The sequence below is a fragment of the Saimiri boliviensis genome, chromosome 2, assembly GCF_048565385.1.
Source record: "Saimiri boliviensis isolate mSaiBol1 chromosome 2, mSaiBol1.pri, whole genome shotgun sequence".
NCBI classification, from domain to species: domain Eukaryota; kingdom Metazoa; phylum Chordata; class Mammalia; order Primates; family Cebidae; genus Saimiri; species Saimiri boliviensis.
This window is the reverse complement of record NC_133450.1, coordinates 6,910,791-6,934,225: the sequence shown is the minus strand read 5'-3', so window position 1 is coordinate 6,934,225 and position 23,435 is coordinate 6,910,791. Positions and strand designations below refer to the sequence as shown.

Genomic DNA, 23,435 nt, shown 5'->3' with positions numbered 1-23,435 from the left:
ATGTATGTATAATTTGGTCACCTGCTCTTTTCACTAAATTATTGTAAGCATAAAATCTTTAAAACATTATTTTTATTATAAGCTATTATAGAACTACATAATTGAAACAATCTCCTATTTTCTAAATGTTTGGGATTTTTTACTTTTTATTTTTATGTTTTTATTTTTATTTTTTGAAACGGAGCCTCGTACTACCCCTCAGACAAGAGTACAGTGGCGCAATCTCGGCTCACTGCAACCTCCACCTCCTGGGTTCAAGTGATTCTGCTGCCTCAGCCTCCTGTGTAGCTGAGATTATAGGCACCCGCCACCACACCCAGATAATTTTTTGTATTTTTAGCAGAGACAGGGTTTCACCATGTTGGCCAGGCTGGTCTTGAACTCCTGACCTCATGATTTGCCCACCTCAGCCTCCCAAAGTGCTGGGATTACAGGCATGAGCCACCACACCAGCCTGTTTTTATTTTTTAGAGACAGGTCTTGACCCGTTGCTCCATGTCACCAGCGGCCTTTGGGCCACCAGTTGGTCTTAGAGCAGGTTCAGCCCCTGGAATGACCAGCAGATGGCAGTCTTCCACCTGTGAATAGTTGCTTTGTGTAAATGTCGGCTTTGTTACGCTTTAGTCTGAGCTATGAAATTTTTTATTACTGGGAATAAACATGTGTTGAGCACCTGTTACATGCCAGTCAGGAATGAGACACAGCCTCCGATTCAACAAGCTCAAGAGGGAGAGACCAAAGAAAATTAAGGTTTGCAAACACTGAAGGGTACAGAGTGTGTCTTATTGCCCAATTTAAAATTAATTATTCTTTCCCTAAACGAATTGAGGTTGTAACCCCAGTGGGAATCTTCTCTTAAACTTCTAGGGACACGAAGTTCTTCTGGCTTCATGACTCGCCTTACCAACACCTTTCAGTTGCTTTTAATTGAGAGTGGGCCTTATCAGAAGTAAGCATCACTGACTTTTAGGTTCTGCAAATCAATGATAGGTTTAAGCACATGCGCCATTTTTAATCACCATAGGAAAAAAAATGCTTTTAGAAAGTCCACCAGCCTCAGTTTGGTAACACCTAATTTCTAAGAAAGTTTTCCAGGAAAAAAAAATACTGAGTTATTTAAATTACAAGAAATGATGCCTAAAGCTGAAGTTCAAGAATAGTTATTAGAGCCTTATAGTCCCTCAGGGGCCAATTGGGCCAAGTTTAGGATTTAACTATTGCTGGAGTGAGAAGGCAGTCCCCACCAGAGGGTTGCTTAGGAATTCCATGTGTTTCTGTGTTTTATCAGCCTAGAAGTTCAATTACGAGTCATGTCCTTTTCTGACTAGCAAAGCAGATTTGATCCTTCTTTTAGGAACATCCTTTAAGGACTGTGGGTGGGTGGGGTTTGGAGCCTCACTTGGAGGGTTAGTCCCTGCTCCCTGCTAGGGGCTTCTCCTTCCCCTTGCTTCTGCTGACTGGCTTCCTGGGCCAGGTCCTGTGTGGCGAGCTCCTTGCACATTTACGCTTGGGCTTTTCACTGCAGGTGTTGTTATAAAGTGAAACTCCTCTTCAGGCCTCATCCACGTGATGTCCTCCCATTGGGCACTGGCATAGTCCTTAACATTCTTCTTTTAAATTAAGCACATGGGGATGTGGAGACACTTTCCCAGATGCATCTGCATCACTTGGTTTTAAAAGCAGAAAATTAACTAGTCAGATGAAAATTAACTGGAAAGAAAGACTCTAAGGATTGGTAACATGAAGACAACTGAAATTCTATTTACCTTTTCTTATTTTTATTTATTTATTTTTGAGATGGAGTCTTGCTCTGTCACCCAGGCTGGAGTGCAGTGGCGCAGTCTCAGCTCACTGCATCATTGCAACCTCCACCTCCCAGGTTCAAGTGATTCTTCTGCCTCAGCCTCCCGAGTAGCTAGAATTACGGATGTGCAACACCATGCCCAGTGATTTTTTGTGTTTTTAGTAGAGATGGGGTTTCGCCACATTAGCCAGGCTGATCTCAAACTCCTGACCTCAGGTGATCCTTCTTCCTTGGCCTCCCAGTGCTGGAATTACAGGTGTGAGCCACCGCACCAGGCCTACCTTATATTCTTTACAAGAGTATTTGAATATCTTGAGTTTTAAAGTTTGGAAGAAAACCAGATCATACATAGCTGAAAAAAACACACAAAAATCCATTATCCTAGAATATTCCAATTATTGTAACAAAGAAATTTTAAGCTAAGGGACTGAGTCATTGTCTCAGATTTCTAATAACAATCTAAATAGAGCAAAGGACATGAAAAATGTCTGCAAACCTGTACGGGAGGAAACATGTTTGCTCTACATTCTTAGGTTCTCTGGCTGCAGTTTGTGAATTAAGCTGACAGAACATTAACAGACAAAAGTCATACCAACTTTATTTGATGTTAATGTTTTTATGTGGCATGGGGGGCTTCATAGGAAAGAAGTGAGTTAGACTTCAGGGCTTATATACCATTTTAACAAAGGGTGATAAATTATGGAAGTGATTTGACAAAGGGGACGGGGGCTTCTGGGGCAGAGTAAATTGTGAACAATTGACTAAGAAATACATGGGGGAAACTGACAGAAGATAAGAGTTATTTTATTAAAGTTTATTTGTGCAGACTCATCTTGGAGTCAGCTGCCCATCTCCAGTGATAAGAATATTCTCTTCTTCCTTGCACTGGGAAGGCACCTTTCTCATGGGAAACTTATGCCCTGGTTTTAGGCAGAAAGGGGGAAAGCAGAGAGCTCTTCCTGCATCTGCTGTTTCCCAATAGCCTTCAGCTCAAAATAATCAATATGCCAAAGCAACATATTTTGGGGTAGCATATTCTGATCCCCTTAAAGCCCTTTGCTCTAGAGGGAGTTTCTTCTCTGAGGGGTCAGGCCTAGCTTAGCAGTGGACATGTAAAGTTTGATTGCTCATACTGGCACGTGATTTGACAAGACTAGGTGGCAGCATACAAAAATGGAAGTGGAAATTTTTATAAGGAAATGAGGTTGTAAAAATTGTTTTTCTCTTTCTCAGTTTTTATTTAAAATTCTATTGCTTTATTTTCTAAAATGATAATATTGGTAGAACTCAAACATGGACTCTATTTTTAAGAAAAGACCCAGAAACCCTTAGAAAAGACTTCAGTCATGTGCCAAAGGGCCACGTCTAGGATTGGAAAGTGCTAATAGATAAGAGAAATGAACAAGGCAGGGCCCAAGTTTATATGCAACTGATATTCATGGATTTACTCATGAGTAAGGGCACTGACCTGAGAAAGAATTACAGATTCATTAGTTCCTGCTCTCACCAAGCCTACTTCAGCAAAGACAAAAAAAAAAAAAAAAAGGGGACACAAATAACCATAATATAAAGGCAGGAAGCAGCACATAGAATGCCATGAGAATTCCAAGGCTGGAAAGAACACCTTAAATTGGGCACTCAAGACAGTTTTCATGGAGGACATGGTATCTGAGCTGAGCCTTAAAGGCTTCTGATCTGTCCAGTGACGGGAAAGAGCATTCTGGATAGAGGGAATGGCAGGGGCGAGGGCTCTGTGAGCATTTTATGTGATCAAGGAATAGCAGCGACTCGGGGGCTGTCCAGCAGGAGGTATGTGGAATAGGATAATGGGAAATTAGTCTAGAAGAAGTGGTTCAATTGTGAGCCATGTTATAGGAAACCCTTAATGCTACTTGGGGAAATCCATAAATGACTTGTGTTAGGAATGGAATGACTTCAGAGGGAATTTAAGCAAGAGGGTAGGAGAACAGTCAACTTTCAAATCCAGGTAGAAACTTGAAAGCAAATCAGAAAAATAGGAGGAATGGTTACCGTGGTGATGGTGTACATGCTGAATTTGAAGTATCTGTGGGACACCCAGATGAGAATGCCCAAAAAATGTTTGAAAAAATAAGATGAAGTTTGGGTGTGGTGGCACACGCCTGTAATCCCAGCACTTTGGGAGGCCAAGGCAGGTGGATCTCTTGAGCTCAGGAGTTCGAGACAAGCCTGGGCAACATGGCAATATCCTATCTCTACAAAAAATACAAAAATTAGCTGGATCTGGTATTGCTCACCTGGAGCTACTCAGGAGGCTGAGGTGGGAGGATCACTTGACCCTAAAAGGTTGAGGCTGCAGTGAGCCGAGACTGTACCACCTGGGTGATACGCTCCCACCTGGGTGACAAAGAGAGACCCTGTCTCAAAAAAAAAAAAAAAAAGACAGGACAAGATGAGAAGCAAAATAAGGGTACATTCCAAAAGATGTCAAGACAGATGGAAAATTCTCTGTGAGCTTTGGCCTATGACTTGGGAATGTTTCCGCTGTGCCCAAGGAGAGAACAGTGTGATTGGAGTAGAAAAATCACTAATAGTTATTTGGCTCTAAGCAAAGATTTTATCCCTACGAGGCTTAGTTTCTCTATCTTAGAGTGGGAATGTAGGAGTTGAAGCCCCCTTATACCATGTATCGAGCACCTGCTGTCTGCAAAGCACATTGTACATTCTCCTTAGACCTGCCAGAGATGTGTTTCTATGCCAGTTGTCCAGATGAGCATGCCAAAGGTAGGAGGGGCTGGGTCACTTTCTCCAAGCTGCAGAGCTAGTGAGGAAATCAACACTGATGTCCTAGTTCCAAAGCCAAGCTCTCCCTCTGTACCAAGCTGTCTCCCAATTCTCACAGCTGTGGCCTTCAGGGACTGGAGCAATTTGCCTTGATATCAGGCAGCAATATTGAGGTGACAGACTTCAGTCCCAGCCCGGACGTGGCTACTGGCAGGTAGGCATGTGCCCGGGTTCCCATGCACCCATTCTGCTTCAGCTGAGTGTATTTTTTATTTTTATTATTTTTATTTTTACAGACAGGATCTTGTAAAAATTGCCCAGGCTAGAGTGCAGGGTACAATCATAACTCACTGCAGCCTCAAACTCTTGGGCTCAAGTGATCCTCCCGCCTTAGCCTCTCGAGTACCTGGGACTACAGGTGCACACCACCACTCCTCGCTAATATTTTTTAAATTTTTGTAGAGCCAGTCTTGCTATGCTACCCAGGCTGGCCTCAAATTTCTGACCTCAAGCAATCCTCCCACTTCAGCCTCCCAAAGCTCGTAGTATTACAAGCATGAGCCACCATACCCAGTCAACCTGACAATATTTTTTAAACCAAAAGCTGAGAAAGATAGCCTAACAGGTATAAGTGAATTAATTGCAGTGGTGAGACCGGGTATTTGGAATTTAGAATGAAGCCCAACCCAGAAAATCTAAGGCAGGAGTCGCCATACTGACATCTCATAATGGAGCAGGCTATGCATGAGACACTGTCAGATATTTCTAGGGGAAACAGATGGTGGGAAATGAAGCATTCCATCCTCCTTTGCATCATTTGAAAGCGGCTTCAGCAGCTGCCAGGGCCTCCCCACTAACGTGCCCTTCCCCTGTCTCACAGTGCTCAGCGGAGTGTGGGGCCGGAGTGCGGACACGCTCGGTGGTGTGCATGACCAACCATGTCAGCAGCCTACCCCTGGAGGGCTGTGGGAACAACCGGCCAGCAGAGGCCACCCCATGTGACAACGGACCCTGCACGGGCAAGGTGGAGTGGTTCACTGGGAGCTGGAGTCAGGTGAGTGGCCAGAACTGGGTATGTCTGCCTGTGCCAGGCAAGAGGCACCATAGCAGAGGGATTAGGTACCAGGACTTTGTGTCAGGTGTCCCAACTTTGAATCCCAGCTGTGCCACTGTCTATCTGTGACCCTGGAGAAGCTATTTATATTCCTGGAGCCTCAGTCAGTCAACAGTGTTCATTGAGCACCTACTGTGTGCTCATCTAAGTGAGCAACACACAAATATCCCTGCCCTCAAGGAGATTATGGTCTAGCATGCTTTCCTCATCTACAAAATGCTGGCAGCCATGGTACCTTATGAGGTTATTTTTAGAAGAGATGAAATCATGAAATCACTTATATAAAGTATGTAGCACAGTGCCTGACATATAATAAATGGTGGCTGCCGCTATTAATATTCCTGTTAATAAAGCCAGTGTTTTCGGCATTTGACAGTGTCAGAAGCAGAAATTTTAGAACTTGTAATTCTTCGTTATGAAGAATAAATAATACTTAATACTTTAATAATTGATGAATTACATTTTCCCTCACTCTTCCAAAACTGAACGTGAACCCCACTAAGAAAACGTGGAAATGACTGCCTCGTTTTGATTACCATCAGTATTGGAGTTCTTGGAACACTTAGCATTTGGCTCCCAGGGCTGGCTGGTTCTCCAAGGACTGTTTGGCTTATGATCATGATTTACACATTATCAAGACCTCTGGCTCCATATAGAATTTTATTTCTTTTAAGTAGCTTTAAAAACTGACCTTGGGGGAAAAATGCACTGCCCTGTCCTTGTAAATGGATACAAACCCTTTGGAAAGCAATTTGGCAATAAAAGTCAAGAACCATAAAAATGTTCATTTGCCTTAACCCAGTCACCCCACTCCTGGGGATTCATTTTAAGGAAATAATTAACAAAAGGAGGCAGGGAAGCCTTTTTCAACAGAGGTGATCATGACAGCAGGATGGTTGTGGATATTGTGGTACATCATAACTCAGGAAAATATAAGGTGACAATGACAGCAATCGTTAGGAAGATGTCTAAGAAGTGCATATGGCATAATGGGAAGTGCGAAATAGAATGTGAAAATATTCAAACCCTATCATCTCTACCACTTCAATGTATAGTTTTTTATGCAAAAAGCATAGGGAAATGTTTTTCTTTTCAAATTCCTTTAATGTTTTTATAATACAACTTGTAAAATACAGGTAGTGCTCAACTTACTACCACGGTCGGGACCGCAGAATGGTCGTAACACGATTTGGTCGCAAGTTGAGTAGGCTCTATGTACAGTTGAAATGGTGCACGCGGAGATGGTAGTGCTGCCGGAAGCTGGTCCGCACTGTCGAACGCCCAGCTGGGCAACGTTTGCACTGCCAGATGCGGAGCAGTCGTGGCTAGCGACTGTGGTCGTAAAGTCGAATGCTCTTAAGTTGCATAGGTCGTAAGTCGATCAATACTTGTATAGAGAATTCAGAAAGAATTCAAGTACTTCCAGTGCTACTCTGGTGAATATCAAAGTTAGACACACTTGTGAACTGATCCCAGCTGGACTTCTCATTCGTTTTCTGGCTTTAGGTGAGTGAGTTAACCTCTGAGCCTGTTTCCAAATCTGAATATGAAGGTAATAATACCAACCTCCTAATGTTGTTACGGGGTTTTCATGAGATGCTATACATAAAGTTACCCATTGCTCAGGATATGGGAAATACTTAATAAATATTAGTTGCCATCTCTCCACGTCGATTTTTTCTGCCAGCTATTTCTATCTCATTGCTAGTAGCAAAATGCATAAGACTTAAACCCCAAAGTTAATTCAGTCGTGACTGTATATGGGACACCAGTTATGCCAAATATCCATAGATGTGTGAAATCATAGCATCAGATCATTATAGTCACACACGTGAAGATAAGTAATACAATTGAATTCACATGTCTACCATTCTCAGAAGAGAGGGGAGCAGGATTCAGGGCCTTTTTTTGCTTGTGGCCTCCTACTGATTTTAGAACTAAGCTCAAAGAACTAAGAGTGGTATGAACCCTGGCAAAGACAACCTTTATTTCTGCCAAGATTGGAAAGAAAGGATTTGTTGCCCTGTTGTCCAAAAGGGTCAGGATAGAATTGAATGTGGACAACGTTTTGGTTCTGGATCTATAAGGATGTCAGGGCCTGCTGGCAACTCCCTGCCCTAGGAATTTGACATTATCCCGAAAGAAATTGAAATGAGAGCATGCTTATTTCTTGAAAGGTAAGTTTTAAACATTAACTGACTTTAGAATATAAAAATAAATGTTTCTTTCAACCATATGGGTTGAACGAAAGTTGGCATTTTGAATACCCAACCTGGCCACGGTGATTAGTCCAAGGTTAGACACATGACCCAACAGTTGGACGTGTGACCCAGGCTGAGCCAAACAGAGTCCTTCCCGGGAACATTTCATTTGTGTTTTAGGGAAGAGACTCACTAGGAGGTTGTGAGCTCAGGTGCTGGCAGTGGCCCTATTGAGGCTTGTGCAAAAAAGCCAGCCTGAGAGGATGAGACCTAAGTCCACGGAGAGGCAGAGACCAAGGAGTTTCTGGCTTGAAAGTCTTTCTGACTCCACCAATAAAGGAATACATGCCTTTTCTGCTGATTCCCAGATCCCTGGAAACTAGAGTATATCAAGCTTAGGAAGTCTCTTTCTACTCTGGAGGCATAGTTGCCCAACTCTTATTCATAAGCATCGGCCAAGTCTATTATTTATGATCAGAATTATTTCCATTCTTCTCTATCAATTCTGAGTTTACTACAACCTTAGATTGTCTTAGTTCTGGGGAGATCTGTCACAGTCTCTAGTCTTCTGGAGCAGCCATTCTGTTGGCCTGTGGGTCTGGAGCAGTTTATTGATTGCATTTATTGCAATAGATATTTTTATTCTCATCTTTTCATGGATCAGTGATCCACCAAAATGCAACTATAGGAATTCTTTAGGTGCAGAAACATGCATAACTGCCATCACTTCTCATTGAAAGCATTTATCCCTATTAAATATTACTTTGTCATGTGTGCTTTTAGCTGTGATTATATTTTATCTACTGTTTGAATTACTCCATTATTGATTTTCACCTGATATACCTTCATCAGTTTCTTAATTTTCAAACTTTCTGTGTATTTTTAAGGTATGTCTTTCATATGCAGGACTATTTTTGACTTTATTTTTACCTAATCTATGAACCTCTGTATTTTAAGAGTCAAATTTTAACCATTTATATTTATCGTAATCATTATATGTTTAGACTTTTCCCTACCATCTTATTTTTTGTATTTTTTGCTTTCTATTGCCATGCTTTCTTGCTTCTTTCCTCTTTCCTTTCTACACATTTATTATTAGGTTTTTAAATTTCCATTTCTTCTCCTCTAACATTTTTAAAGTTATACATCTTCTAGTGGTATGTCTTCTGTGATAACACTCAAATTTTTAGCACAGAATTTTAAATTTTTATGTTTCCATTAGTGTCAAGTTATCAGTAACTACATCCTCTCCTAAAAGAAAATAGAAGCCTTCCCCTTTTATTTACCTCCACCTTCTCAATCTACAATCTTCCCAGAAGGATGTTGGTATTATCTGGATCTAGCTCCATATTAATATTAATTTTATAGAAAATATGAATTTAAATTTTGAAACAGCTTTCTCCCCTCCCCTAAAGTTTATTTTTCATTGAAATATAATTTACATACCATAAAATTCACCCTTTAAAAATACACAGTTCAGCCGGGCGCGGTGGCTCAAGCCTGTAATCCCAGCACTTTGGGAGGCCGAGGCGGGTGGATCACGAGGTCAAGAGATCGAGACCGTCCTGGTCAAAATGGTGAAACCCCGTCTCTACTAAAAATACAAAAAATTAGCTGGGCATGGTGGCGCATGCCTGTAATCCCAGCTACTCAGGAGGCTGAGGCAGGAGAATTGCCTGAACCCAGGAGGCGGAGGCTGCGGTGAGCCGAGATCGCGCCATTTGCACTCCAGCCTGGGTAACGAGAGCGAAACTCCATCTCAAAAAAAAAAAAAAATACACAGTTCATTGGTTTTTAGTAAGTTCACAAAGTTGTACAACCATCAGCATTACCCAATTCCAACACATTTTGATCCTCCTAAAAAGACACCTGGTATTCATTAGCAATAACAGCTTTTATCGGTGTCTTTGCCAGCTCCTTCTTTTATATTCTGTGTCGTCTTCCTGGTTCCTTTTTCTTTTGCTCAAGGCTATAACCCAGAAAGTCTTTTGATTAGGATTTGTAAGTGGTAAGGTTTCAGAGCCCTTGAATGCTTAAAAATGACTTCATTTTGCACTTTGACACGAATGCATCTAGCAGATGACTCACTGCTTCCTCTTCCTTGGCATAGTCAGGCCAGCCCGGCTGCTCTTGGCCAGTAACTCAGCTGATCACTCATTGTCCGTCCACCACCAGTCTAGCCTGAAGCATATGAGCTTTACTAGAGCTCCTCCTCTGTGTGCATTTGGACTCCAGTTTCCCTCTTCACTTTGATCTCATCTGTTTTTCATGTTCAAAGATTCCCCATAATTTCTGGACCACCAAGACTGAGTACCCTTTCTTGTTTTCAAATGCTGCCTCATGCACACATATACACACACGCACACACACACAGAGAAATACCCACGCACAGAGACAGAGAGATTGAGAGATGCATACACACACACATTTATTCACTTTCCAGACACACATATTCTGCTATTTCTGAGCATTGACAGTAAAAGAAGGACGAGACGTGCTCATTCTCCCTTAGGAACACGATCTCTTCAAGGACTTGCCAAAAAATAGCAGAAGGTAACTTCAGGTTCTGATCAAGGTTTCCAGTCTTCTTTTCTGCCACACACTTAGTACAGAGGTAGGATCTCATAGCATTGAGGGATCGTTCAGATCATGTTTCCAAACCCCTCATTTTCGATTTTCAGATAAGATCAGAGCGACCTGGGGAAGTGCAGTGTCTTGGCCAAAGACACGGAGTTATTTGCTGATGCTGTCTAGACTAGTTTCCATGTCTCCTGACTTCAGTCCAGCGTTCCACCCCTGCTGTCCACCCCCGCCTCCCACCCCTGTCCCATCCTCATTCTTTGTGCAGAGATGCCAGCCGTTGCCTGCTGCAGCCTGTGGCTCTTCTCCTGCCTTCAGTTCTTCCACTGGCTGCAGCACTTGAAAGAAAAGGACAAGACACCAATACATTCCAAATCATAAACTAACATGGAGGAAAATAGGGGAAACAGACTAGGAAATTTTGTAGTTTTTTGGCCGGGTGTGGAAGCTCACGCCTGTAATCCCAATACTTTGGGAGGCCAAGGCAGGCAGATCACCTGAGGTCAGGAGTTTGAGACCACTCTGTCCAATATGATGAAACCCCATCTCTACTGAAAGTACAAAAATTAGTCAGGCACAGGAGCTCGCAGCTGTAGTCCCAACTACTTGGGAGGCTGAGGCAGGAGAATCGCTTGAACCTGGGAGGCAGAGGTTGCAGTGAGCTGAAATCTCGCCACTGCATCCTTGCCTGGGCAACAGAGAGAGACTTCATCTCAAAAAAAAATAATAAATATTGTAGTTTTTTAATGCTACAAAGATGTCAAAAAGGCATAGACAAAGTAGAAACTTCTGATGGTGACAGCCTCTGCTAATTCATGCCCTGTGTGACTAATTCATCATTTGTTGGTTTGGGGGTTTTATAATTTTTTTTTCTTTAGGTAGGTGTTTTTTCTTTCTCGCTGTTTTTATTTGATTGTGTGGCTGCTTATGAATAGCAAAGCTAATATTTAGAGTTTGAACTGCAGACATCGTTATAGGCTTTTTATAAAGGTAGTAGATTCTTTAAAGTCTATAAAAGTACATAGACCACAGCTTTACAACTTTTAAGAGGCTGGCTACAATGGCTCATGCCTGTAATCCCAGAACATTAAGAGGCCCAGGCAGGAAGATTGCTTGAGGCCAGGCGTTCGAGACCAGCCTAAGTAACAGAATAAGATCCTGTCTCTAAAAACAATTTTTTTTTTTTTTTTGAGACAGAGTCTTGCTCTGTCACCCGGGCTGGAATGCAGTGGTGCCATTTTGACTCACTGCAACCTCCACCTCCCAGATTCCAGTGATTATGTTGCTTCAGCCTCCCAAGTAGCTGGGATTACAGACACCTGCCACCATGCCCAACTAACTTTTTGTATTTTTAGTAGAGACAGGGTTTCACCATGTTGACCAGGCTGGTCTCAAACTCCTGACCCCAGGTGATTCACCCACCTTGGATTACTCCTGTAATCCCATCTGGGCTGGGATTACAGGAGTGAGCCACTGTGCCCAGCCCCCATCTCTAAAAACATTTTTTTTTTAAATTAACAGGCCAAGGCCTGGTGTGGTAGCTCTGCCTCTTATCCCAGCACTTTGGGAGACTGAGGCAGGCAGATCATTTGGGCTCAGGAGTTCAAGACCAGCCTGGGTGACATGGCAAAACCCCGACTCTACAAAAAAATACAAAAATTGGCCAGGCATGGTGACATGTGCCTGTATTCCCTGCTACTCTGGAGGCTGAGGCAGGAGGATTACTTGAGCCTGAGGGGTGGAGGTCACAGTGAGCCAAGATTGCACCACTGCACTTTAGCCTAGGTGACAGAGTGAGATCCTGTGTCAAAAAAAAATTAACCAGGCAAGGAGGTGCACACCTGTGGTCCCGTGGATGCTTAGGTGGGAGGATCACTTGAGCTCAGGAGGTTGAGGTTGCAGGGAGCCATGATCACACCACTACACTCCAGTCTGGGTGACAGAGTGAGACCTTGTCTCAAAAAAAGGAAAAAAGATTGAGTAAACCAAACAAAAAACATTTAGCGAAGTGATAGATAACTAAATAGAATAATTTATAAGCAGTCATATGCATTATATGAATTTTATTTCCATGAACTAACAAAATGCATCAACAGATGGAATTGCCTAGCTTCTTTGTGGGGTCACTACCCCATGGCACAGATTTCAGCACCACATCAGGAAACAAGATTGGGCTCTGTAGTCACAGTTCCCGTCGGCTGCCCTGTTGGAAGGGGAGGGTTGACCACAGCGTACATTTCCCAAGTCTTGGGCCTTCTCAGCTTTAGGTGTTCACAGATGTGCAGAGGCTGGGAGTGCATTCAGTCACGGTATCCACCTCCTAAGAGACTAATAGATAAAACGAGAATGTCAGCTCATTGTCTTACCTCCTGTGAGACGTGTCAGAGTCTACGGGACAGAAACAACCCAATGACCTGGCTGGTGTGTTCCTGCAGGAGAGTTTATGATAAACTATTTCCCTCTCAGCACAGGAGACAGCAAGATCTTAGTGACCAGCATCCTCCAGTTATGACCATCAGGGCACCTAGTCTTCATTTGGAGACAGAACTGTTGGGGAATTGCAATCCATATGCCACTTCTCCTCCAGAAACATTTCCGGGTTCCCACGCAGTTCCTGCTCCCAGAATTGGTGGTAGAATTGATGGTGCCCATCGTAAGCATCCCTTGGTGGACAGCAGTTGCCGCCCCCTGTCAATCATGTGACACTCAACTGTCTCTGCTTCTCTCTGCAGTGTTCCATCGAGTGTGGAAGTGGGACGCAACAGAGGGAGGTGATTTGTGTTAGAAAGAATGCAGACACCTTTGAAGTGTTGGACCCCTCTGAATGTTCTTTCCTGGAAAAACCCCGCAGCCAGCAATCCTGCCACCTCAAGCCTTGTGGAGCCAAATGGTTTAGTACCGAATGGAGCATGGTAAGTCATGGTGCCCTTGATGGAGGTTGCATTGGCACACCATTCCCCAGCTGAACTCCCATAGACCCCTCCAGACCAGGCACTGGGCTCAGCCCTAAAAGAGATTCCCTACAGCAGTCTACCTTAGGTGGTGGCTGCTGGGGTACCTCGTGACTCGGCCTGCTTGGCAGAGGAGGCCTGAGACCTAGATGATCTTGGTTTCTAAATTGTAGCAGCCTTAAAACAGCGACTCTCACACTTCAGTGTGCCAAGGAATCATCTGGGGATCTCGTTTGACAAGACCAACTCTGGGCCAGCCCTGGCCGAGGATTTGCATTTTTAGCACGTTCCTGAGGTGTGCTGGATGCAGTTGTCTTTGGACTGCATTTTGAGCAGTGCTGCCAGAGAGGATTGAGGATTCAAGGATGCGGTTAAAAGTACTACATCTGATGTCAGGCATGGTGGTTCACACCTATAGTCCCAACATTTTGGCAGGCCAAGTTGGGAAGATCACTTGAGGCTAGGAGTTTGAGACCAGCCTGGGCAACTAGCAAGACGCCATTTCTAAAAAAAATTTTTTTAGTTACTACATCTGCAGTGACCTCTTTATAAAATTCACCAGAGGAATCTCTGTCAGACCTCAGTACTTGGCTGGCTAGCTGGCTCGCGCTCTCTCTCTCTCTCTCTCTCTCTCTCTCTCTCTCTCTCTCTGTGTGTGTGTGTGTGTGTGTGTGTGTACACTTTTTAAAAATCCTATAGAGATTATGGATTGTGGAACTGATTCTGTCTTCTCTTTGGCTACTAGGAAGCTCAAAGCCAGAATGATGGCTCACCTCAAAGAGAGAGTACACCAGATCCTGCAAAGTGGATTTTATGCGCCAATATTCCCGTAGCTTCTCTTTTTCCTACCTTTATCTTCCTTTAGTCCTAGTTTTCTCACTTTAAAAAAAAAATCTGTGGCCCTCTAAGTCTTTCTCAGGTCATTTCAAATCCTTTTTATAAGGAGGGAAGTAGTGTGTGAGTGAAGAAAGAGAAGGAGAGATTGATAAATACAGAAATAAGTCATTAAGAAATGAAAGGGGAAAGGATGGACATAGTGATAAGATTTATTTTTTTCAAGTTGAAGAGTTCATTTTAAAGAAATTTCCTAAAATAGAAAACCTCATCACCATCATTCCAGGTGATCAGAAAACCTCCCAAGGGCATCATTCCAGGTGACCACTGGCATCGTTCTGTGGGTGAGGGTGGGAAGTAGGGGAAACGTCATTCTGCTTCTCATCACTGATGATTTTCAAGCAGAGGCTGTAGTGAGCCCAGAGTAGGGGCCAGAGCCTTTCTCACAATGATTCCAGAGCAGTAAAAGGGAATTTTGCTTAGAAAAAATATGTATGAATAAAAGGTGAGAGTTCTATTTCCAAAAGGTATCTGTCTGCTCCCATGGTAACAGCCATTTGGCTGTGTAGCAAACCACATCTCAGAGGCAGATGGGAACCAAGGAGGTGGGTCAAAAGGTGTCCTGTCAACTTCTGGGAAGTGGAATTTCATTACTTTAATGTTGACCAAGGCTTGAGGATACAAGAACAGATCACAATTTTCTTTTGTCATCTGGTCTGGAGAATCTGCCAAGAGCCATGCTCGCCAGGCCAAGTCAAAGGAGGTAAACTCTGAAAACACCTGCTGGAATCAACCCAAATGTCCGTCAACAGGTGAACGGACAAACCGGGATGCATCCACACTGTGGAACAAAAAACTCAGCAACAAAAAATGGATGAACTTCTGGTGCATTTTGCTAAGTAAAAAAAAAAAAAAGCCAGGTTCTGAAAACTACATGTTCTATGAGTCCATCTATATAATATTCTGTAAAAGGAGAAGCTGCAAAGACAGAGGCCAGATCAGTGCATGCCAGAGGATGAGTGAGCACATCTGTGCAATCTGACCACAGGGGGGCAGCACAGGGGAATTTTTTTTGTGCGCCAACTATTTCATGTCTTGTTTGCAGTGGGAGTTACACAACTGTATGAATTTGTCAAAACTAATAGATATATATGCCACAAAAAGGGAAATTTTTAGATGCAAATTTAGAAAACAAAATTGAAATGAATATGAAGTCATTGGCTACTATAATAGCAAAGGGCTAATGGAAGCTAGACTTCTTTGAATGTGCCTTGTTTTACAAATTTGAGTTTGGAGCTAAGTAAATATTTTAGATAATTATAAAAGAAAATTAAATTTAAAGAAAGCAATTTGCCAAAACTGAAAAGACAGTGAAACAAATCAATCTAAACATGTTTCCAGCTGGTGGCACTAGCACTATTGCAAGTGACTTTAATACCTAGTAATCTGACAGTCTATCCCTTAAAAAAATTACTGCAGAAAAACGTTCACACTGTTTGAAATCATCCTATTTTTGGTGAGAGTGTTGTATTGGATACAATGATTGGGCATATCATGTGTGAGAAGGTAAATGAGTAATTAGATCATAGTATAATTCTGTTAGCCCCAGTATCCTTGAGAAGTAGGATTCTCTGCTTAAGAGAAAGGAGATACAAATACAAGGTAGATATCGTATAGCTTAAGACCTCAATAAAAACGCTGTTGTCCTGAATTCGAATTGGAAGTGTCGATACGAACTTATAAGTTTTCTTTCTAAAAATCTTTCCTAATTTCACCCACTGAAAGAGTCTAGAATCAGTGACCAATCCAGGGATTCAGAGTGGGTGGCTGCTTCCAGATCTGGGGTAGCATATATGTAAGTTAGGCTGGAAGATCTTCTCCTGGCAGGCAGCAAGGAAGTTCTTAACAACAGAGCTCATGTCCAAAGCATCCCAGAGGCAACTTGTAGAGGCTCCTGTGAGCCACTGAGCATCAGTAAGAATAATAATGCAGTAGACTGGATGAAACACATATGTGTTTAAATACATCCATTTACAAAAAGTTTATAATACTTTAAAAACCTAATAGGTCATCATTATAGGATGTTAGGGAACCAACTTATTATGAAAACTGGTATGTGAAGGAAGGCAGGAAATCACACTGCCATGTGTGTACCTAAGCAACTATCTTGCATGTTCTTCACATGTGCCCCAAAACCTAAAATGCAATTTTAAAAAAAGATTTCCAGCTAATAGAAGGAAAAATTATAGAATTCCAAGCCCCCAGTAAACTAATGGATCTGAGCATTGCATATCAGTGGCCACTAACATCCCCAAAAGAGAGACAGCCATCTGGGAAGTAGTCTCAAAAAAAACAAAAACAAAACCAAAAACACCCCGTAAAAACCCCTGCACCTGTTAAGGTCTCTTCTAGGTCCAACTTTCAGTGTTCAGGAAATACAGAGACTAGAAGAACGCGAACTACACCACGGGAGCACAGTCAGCAAAATCCAGACTATGGGAAACCGTAGAACAAATGACTCCGTTCCACCCCACACCACAACCAAAAAATTTTTAAGTGCGAGGAGGAAAAACAGTGGAAGGGAAACCTATGGATTGAAAGATTCGTGAAAGACATTTTGACCAATTGCAATGTGCAGAACTGATGGAGCTACTGATTTTTAAAGGAAAAAATGACCTGTATTAAAAATCTTGGCCAGGCCCAGTGGTTCACGCCTATAATCCCAGCACTTTGGGAGACCATGGTGGGCGGATCACCTGACGTCAGGTGCTCGAGACCAGCCTGGGTAACATGGTGAAACCCTATCTCTACCAAAAATACAGCAATTAAATGAATGATGAATGTGTGGTGATTAATGCCTTATAATCCCAACTACTGGGGAGGCTGAGGCAGGAGGATCGCTTGAACCTGGGAGGCAGAGGTTGCAGTGAGCTGAGGTCATACCACTGCACTCCAGCCTGGGCAACAGAGCGAGACTGCATCTCAGGAAAAAAAAAAAAATCTATATGAGTCATAAGATAAGTAGGAATACTGAGTCTATATTGAAGAGAATAAGAAATTATTATAATTTCTAGATAGAATGTATATGTAAAGAACTTACAGGTAAACTCTAAAAGACAGAGTTCTTGTCTTTTATAACTATACCCTAAATTATATGGAAGAAGGGATCAGATGTCTAGATTTGCTTCAACGTAGTGGGAGGAGCAGGAGGGCTGGGAATATGGATGGGACACACCTAGCATGAGCTGCTAATCATGGAAGCTGGTTGATAGGTACATGATTGAATTTTCGTATTCTATCTCCTTCTGGAAATGTTTGAGATTTTCCAGTGTCTTCTCCAGTGTGCTGAGCTACTGGTCTGCCCAAAAATCTGACTTTTTCCCTTTGTTCCCACGCAGTGTTCCAAGAGCTGCCAGGGAGGCTTTCGGGTCCGGGAAGTACGGTGTCTGTCAGATGACATGGCTCTGAGTAACCTCTGTGACCCTCAGTTGAAACCAGAAGAGAGAGAATCTTGTAACCCTCAGGACTGTGTCCCTGAAGTTGGTAAGTAGAGATTTCAATCATGGGGAAATGTTTGTACTTTTTAAGCTTGTCAGATTCTCTGATGTGACAATAACAAGCCTCTTCCAGGCCTTTCTGTGACCTTGCACACAGTCATGGAGTTCAGAGGGTCAAAGGGCTTTTGGTATTACAAGTTTCATAGTTTAAGATGATCATTCATAGTGTGGATGGCTGTCTAAGCCACCCAGCATGCTTTAGTGTGGATCGATTAAAATGGCAATGCCGGCCAGGTGCGGTGGCTCACGTCTGTAATCCCAGCTCTTTGGGAGGCTGAGGCAGGTGGATCACAAAGTCAGGTGTTCAAGACCAGCCTGGGCAGCATGGTAAAACCCCATCTCTACAGAAAATACAAAAAAATTAGCCAGGCATGGTGGCAGTTGCCTGTAGTCCCAGCTACTCAGGAGGCTGAGGCAGGAGAATTGCTTGAACCTGGCAGGCAGAGGTTGCAGTGAGCCAAGATTGCACCACTGCATACCAGTGTGGACAACAGAGCAAGATTCTATCTCAAAAAAAAAGGTAATGCCTTCAAAGATTTGACTCTAGGTCAAAGTAGTAAAGTGTCAACTTTTAATTGTAGATGCAAACCAGTGCAGACTGGACCACGTGGAGAGATTTTGGGACCTTTTAGCAGTGAGTTAACAGAGAAGGGAGGAAGAAGAGAAGACCAAGAATTGGTAGAGACAGTGATGGAGGGTCCAACCATCCCTCAGAGGGACGAAGTGACTAGACTGAAGGAGGGGGAGTGACAGCAGGAAGATCTAGGCTGCACAATGGTCAGAGTCTTGCAGGGAACAGCAGCCTTGCACTTCAGAAGACCCCAGGCTGCACCCTTGAAATAGGGGCCAGTGTCCTGGAGGAAAGCACTGGAGAGCATTAGGGAGGGTAGGGCCACTCCTGGGCGGCAGTTCATGAGGAAGGGTCTCATCCCAGCAAAACTCAAGTACAGCCAGAAAACCAAAGAAGGCACCTTGCACATAGATCGGGCAGATAGGAAGTGTGAGGTGGGTGGAGATGCACCTCCAGAGGCATACTGAATGCCCCAAAGCCCCACCTAAAATCTACTCAGAATGCGCCCCCAGGTGTAGTCAGGACTGGTTCCAGAATAGAGATGCGCCAAGCCCCTTCAGTACACAGAACCCATTTATTTTCCTTTCTTCACAGTAACATCAAAGGAAATGTATTAATGTATCAATAAGCTGTCATGGGGTAGATTCCTCCTGCTCTGGACCAAATTGAAGGTTTTAATGTACTGACCTAACATCCTTTCTATCCCAGAGATGTGTCAGTTACAGAATAGGTGCTTTATAATTAAGAGCCTCCTACATCCCAGCAGTGACGCATGACTAAAGTTAGGGGGATGATCATTCCCAGTAGCAACCAAAAAAATGTAAATTCCATAAGAAGAAAATTATCAAGAGTATATAAGATCTATATAGAAAAAAAATAAGAAAGAAAGCCTTGCTATAGAACATAAAGGGAAATGTGAATAGACAGAGACATTAACATATTCCTGGATGAGAATGCTCAATACTATAGAGATGATAAAAGAAGGTTCCCGAGGGGAGCTGTATGTGCTGTATATTAGAACATATTACAAAGCTACAGAACTAAAACTGTCAGGTTGGTGCAAAAGTAATTGCGGGTTTTGCCGTTATTTTCAAAGCTAGATTCACTATTGCACCTACCTTAATATATGATTTAGGCATATCATACACCAATGTCATATGTAGAATTCTGAAACAGACTCCTTTATAAAGGGAAGTTAAATTTGTTAAAGGGGGAATGATAAGTAAGTGGGGAGAGGAGAGACTTCCATTGTACTGAGACCACACTGAAGACCGCTTTAAAAATATAAAATATGTAAATGTCTAATGGATTAAAGACTCTAACAGAGAAAATGCTTTGTAAAAATACTAGAAGAAAATATTTTGGGCTGGATGCAATGGTACACGCCTGTAATCCCAGAACTTTGGGAGGCTAAGGTGGGAGGATTGTTTGAGCCTAGGAGTTCAAGACCAGCCTGGGAAACATAGTGGGACCCCCATGTTGACAAAAAATGTTTAAAAATTATCTGGGCATGGTAGTGCATGCCCATGGTCCCACCTAATTGGGAAGCTGAGGTAGGAGGAGCACTAGAGCCCAGGAGGTCAAGGCTGCAGTGAGTTACAATCTCACCACTGCACTCCAGCCTAGGAGACAGAGTGTGGCCATGTCTCAAAAAAAAAAAAAAAAGAAGAAGAAGAAAAGAAAAAAAGTTATACACATAAAGTTGCCTGTTTGTCTCAAGCCAGATAATATAACTAAAGACATTCAAAATTGCCAGGTCCTTGGAATTGACTGTGTAATTCTCAACGCTAGGAATTATTGGCATAAGCAAATCATACGCTCTGAAGGGCATCACTCAGCTGGCTCACTTTGTCAAAGGCTTTTAACTGATGTAATGTGCTAGAAAATGTGTTGTCACCGTTTTCGTCTTCTGTGTTTGTCTATGGTGTCTTTTCAAGTGGGGGAAATTGTCTAGCTTCTAATTACATAAAATCCAACTGAATTAAAAAGGGAAGCTATGAGATTAACAAAACAGAACTGTAGACACAGCCTTGGTATTCTTTGATATGCCTCAAAATTATACCTGTCAACACCAAAGTTACTAAAAAATGTCCAGGTCACAAGCCAGAGTTATGGCACACAGGGTATATCCCAGAGGGCTGCTGATAGCAATAATCTGTGTAGGCTCTGAAGATAAAGAAGGCTCAGGTGCACATTTTGACCATGATGCTGAAGAAGAAAATAGTACCTGAGTACATGAGTATGTGTGTGCTGTTGTCAGCTTTTTTAAATCACCCTGCAATTGATAGCATCTTTTCTTTTTTTTTTTTTTTTTTGAAATGGAGTCTTGCTCTATCACCAGGGTGGAGTGGAGTGTCATGATCTCGGCTAACTGCAACCTCCGCCTCCCAGGTTCAAGCAATTCTCCTGCCTCAGCCTCCCAAGTAGCTGGGATTGCAGGCACCTGCCACCACGCTCAGCTAACCTTTGTATTCTTAGTAGAGACGTGATTTCACCATGTTGGTCAGGCTGCTCTCGAACTCCTGACCTCGTGATCCGCCTGCCTCGGCCTCCCAAAGTGTTGGGATTACAGGCGTGAGCCACCGCACCCAGCCTGATAGCATCTTAAAAGCAAATAAATGTCACTCAAGTAGGCAAAAAATTAAATCCCCGATACAGATAGAACTCATTCAATTTAAAAAAAGACAAATGGTCCAGTTTTGTAAAGGATAAAGGTAATAAACAAACCCACCGCAAGGCCAGGCGTGGTGGCTCACACCTGTAGTCGCAGCCCTTTGGGAGGCCGAAATGGTTGGATCACTTGGATCACGAGTTTGAGACCAGCCTGGGCAACATGGTGAAACCCTTCTCTACCAAAAACACAAAAATTAGCGAGGTGTGACGGTGCATGCCTGTAGTCCCAGCTACTGAAGAGGCTGAGGTGGGAGAATCACCTGAGCCCAGGAAGTCGAGGCTGCAGTGAGTCACGAACGTACCACTGCATTCCAGCCTAGGTGACAGAGTGAGACCCTTTCTCAAAAAAAAAAAAAACCTACCACCAAAACAGGCTGAGGAAATGCTCAAGCTACTAGTAATCAGAAATGCAAATTTTAAAAATAATGGGAGTCCATGTTTTTCCATAAGATTGGCAATTGTTTTAAATATTAGACAGTGTTCAGTGTTGGCAAACTTGTAGGGGATTGGTCAAGGGCCAGCTTGTAACTTGGTGTAATCTTTTTGGAGAGAATTTTGTCAGTATCTATCAAGATACAAAGCGCCCATTATCTTTGACTTAATCATTTTACTGCTAGGAATATATACTAAAAATATGCCCTCAAAAATGTACAGATACACACACACGCAAAGAACAGGGCTCACCGGGTGTGTCACCTACTCAGGATGTGGAGGCAGGAGGATCACTTGAGCCCAGGAACTCAAAGTGTGATCATCCCTATAAACAGTTACTGCACCTCAGCCTGAGCAACACAGAAAGACCCCATCTCTGAAAAAAAAAAAAAAAAAATAGGGCTTAATGAATTGTGTAGAATTAACAAATGAATGAATCCTACAATTTCTTGTAACTGAGAAAAATTGGAAGCAATTACATTTCTATAAATAGAAAGAAATGGCTTATTTAATTATGTTCCAGCACATAGGACAACATACTCAGATACCCCATAAAAGAAGGTGATAGATATGATGCACAAAAATTATCTAACTATATTTATGAGTAATATTTTTAAAAGCAAACAGCTGAGAAGTATATTGTCAGTTCTTTCCCAAATTAATTTATAAATTCAAGCAATATTACCCAAAATCCAGGCAAGGGTTTTCACAGAAAAATCTGACAACCTGTGTTTAAAGTTTATACGGTGGCTCAGGCCTGTAATCCCAGCACTCTGGGAGGCTAAGGGACAGGTGGATCACTTGAGGTCGGGAGTTGGGAGACCAGCCTGACCAACATGGTGAAACTCTGTCTCTACTAAAAATACAAAAAAAAAAGTTAGCCAAGTGTGGCAGTATGCACCTGTAATCCCAGCTACTTGGGAAGCTGAGGCAGGAGAATGGCTTGAACCCTGGAGGCAGAGGCTGCAGTGAGCTGAGATCAAGCCATTGCACTGCAGCCTGGGCAATAGAGTGAGACTCTGTCTCAGAGAAAGTTTATATGAAAGAGCAAAAACAAAGAACCAAGAAGAGCAAGGTAGTTTTGATGATGAACCATGCTGAGGGACTTTTCTTACCACATATCCAGGCATATTGGCACAAGAATGGATTTTTAAAAGCCAGAAGAGCAGAATAGAGAGCCCAGAAATAAAGTCAAACATATAAAGGATGCATCATGTATGATGGAGGTGTCGTTATGAATCTGTGGGGAAAAGATGAACAATTCAATAAATGGTCCTGAGACAATTGTTCATCCACATACAAAGAAAAAACAAGAAAACTGAAGTCCCTCCTGTCTTCCTACACACACCACATACCCTAATTCCTGGTGGATTAGTCAAATGAATATGAAAAGAGCATTTTAAAACTTTTATAAGAGAATGGGGAAATTTATGTTTCATTTCAGAATACAAAAGGGTTTTTTAAATGAAACCAACAATTCCAAAGCACAAAGGAGAAAAAATATTATAATATCAATTACATTAAAATTTAAAAATCTCTGTTTATCAAACAACACCAGAAGCAAAGTGATCAGAAAAGCCACAGGCCGAAGAAGATATTTGCAACACATGTAACCTAAGTCGCAAAGAATCAGATCCATTAGATATAAAGAATTTTCACAAATCATTGTTTAAAGTTAACTAAATCAGAAAATGAGCAAAAGATCAAGAAAAGCAATCACAGAAAAGGAAGCTTGAATGGCTTTAAATACATAATATGCTCAGCCTCACGTGGGAATCATTTCACGTTCACTAGATCAGCAAAAACTAAAACATATGGTGGAAAGAATTCTGTTCCCTGACAGGAACGTACATAGTTCCACTGACTTTGAAGAGCAAACGGACCATATCTAGCAAAGTTGCACAAACCTTATGACCCAGCAAGGCCCAGGCAGAGGTTGGTAACAAAACTGCTTA

General features: G+C 42.4%; 1 protein-coding gene across 2 annotated transcripts in view; it reads left to right on the top strand.

The window, feature by feature from the left end:
- THSD4 (thrombospondin type 1 domain containing 4) overlaps nucleotides 1-23,435 on the top strand; it is a 669,073-nt gene that overhangs the window by 638,526 nt on the left and 7,112 nt on the right. For both annotated transcript variants that reach the window (XM_039469071.2, XM_010340286.3), the window contains 3 exons: nucleotides 5,448-5,621; nucleotides 13,195-13,374; nucleotides 17,646-17,790. In XM_039469071.2, the coding sequence (XP_039325005.2) occupies nucleotides 5,448-5,621; nucleotides 13,195-13,374; nucleotides 17,646-17,790 (499 nt within the window). The remainder of the gene's footprint in view (nucleotides 1-5,447; nucleotides 5,622-13,194; nucleotides 13,375-17,645; nucleotides 17,791-23,435) is intronic.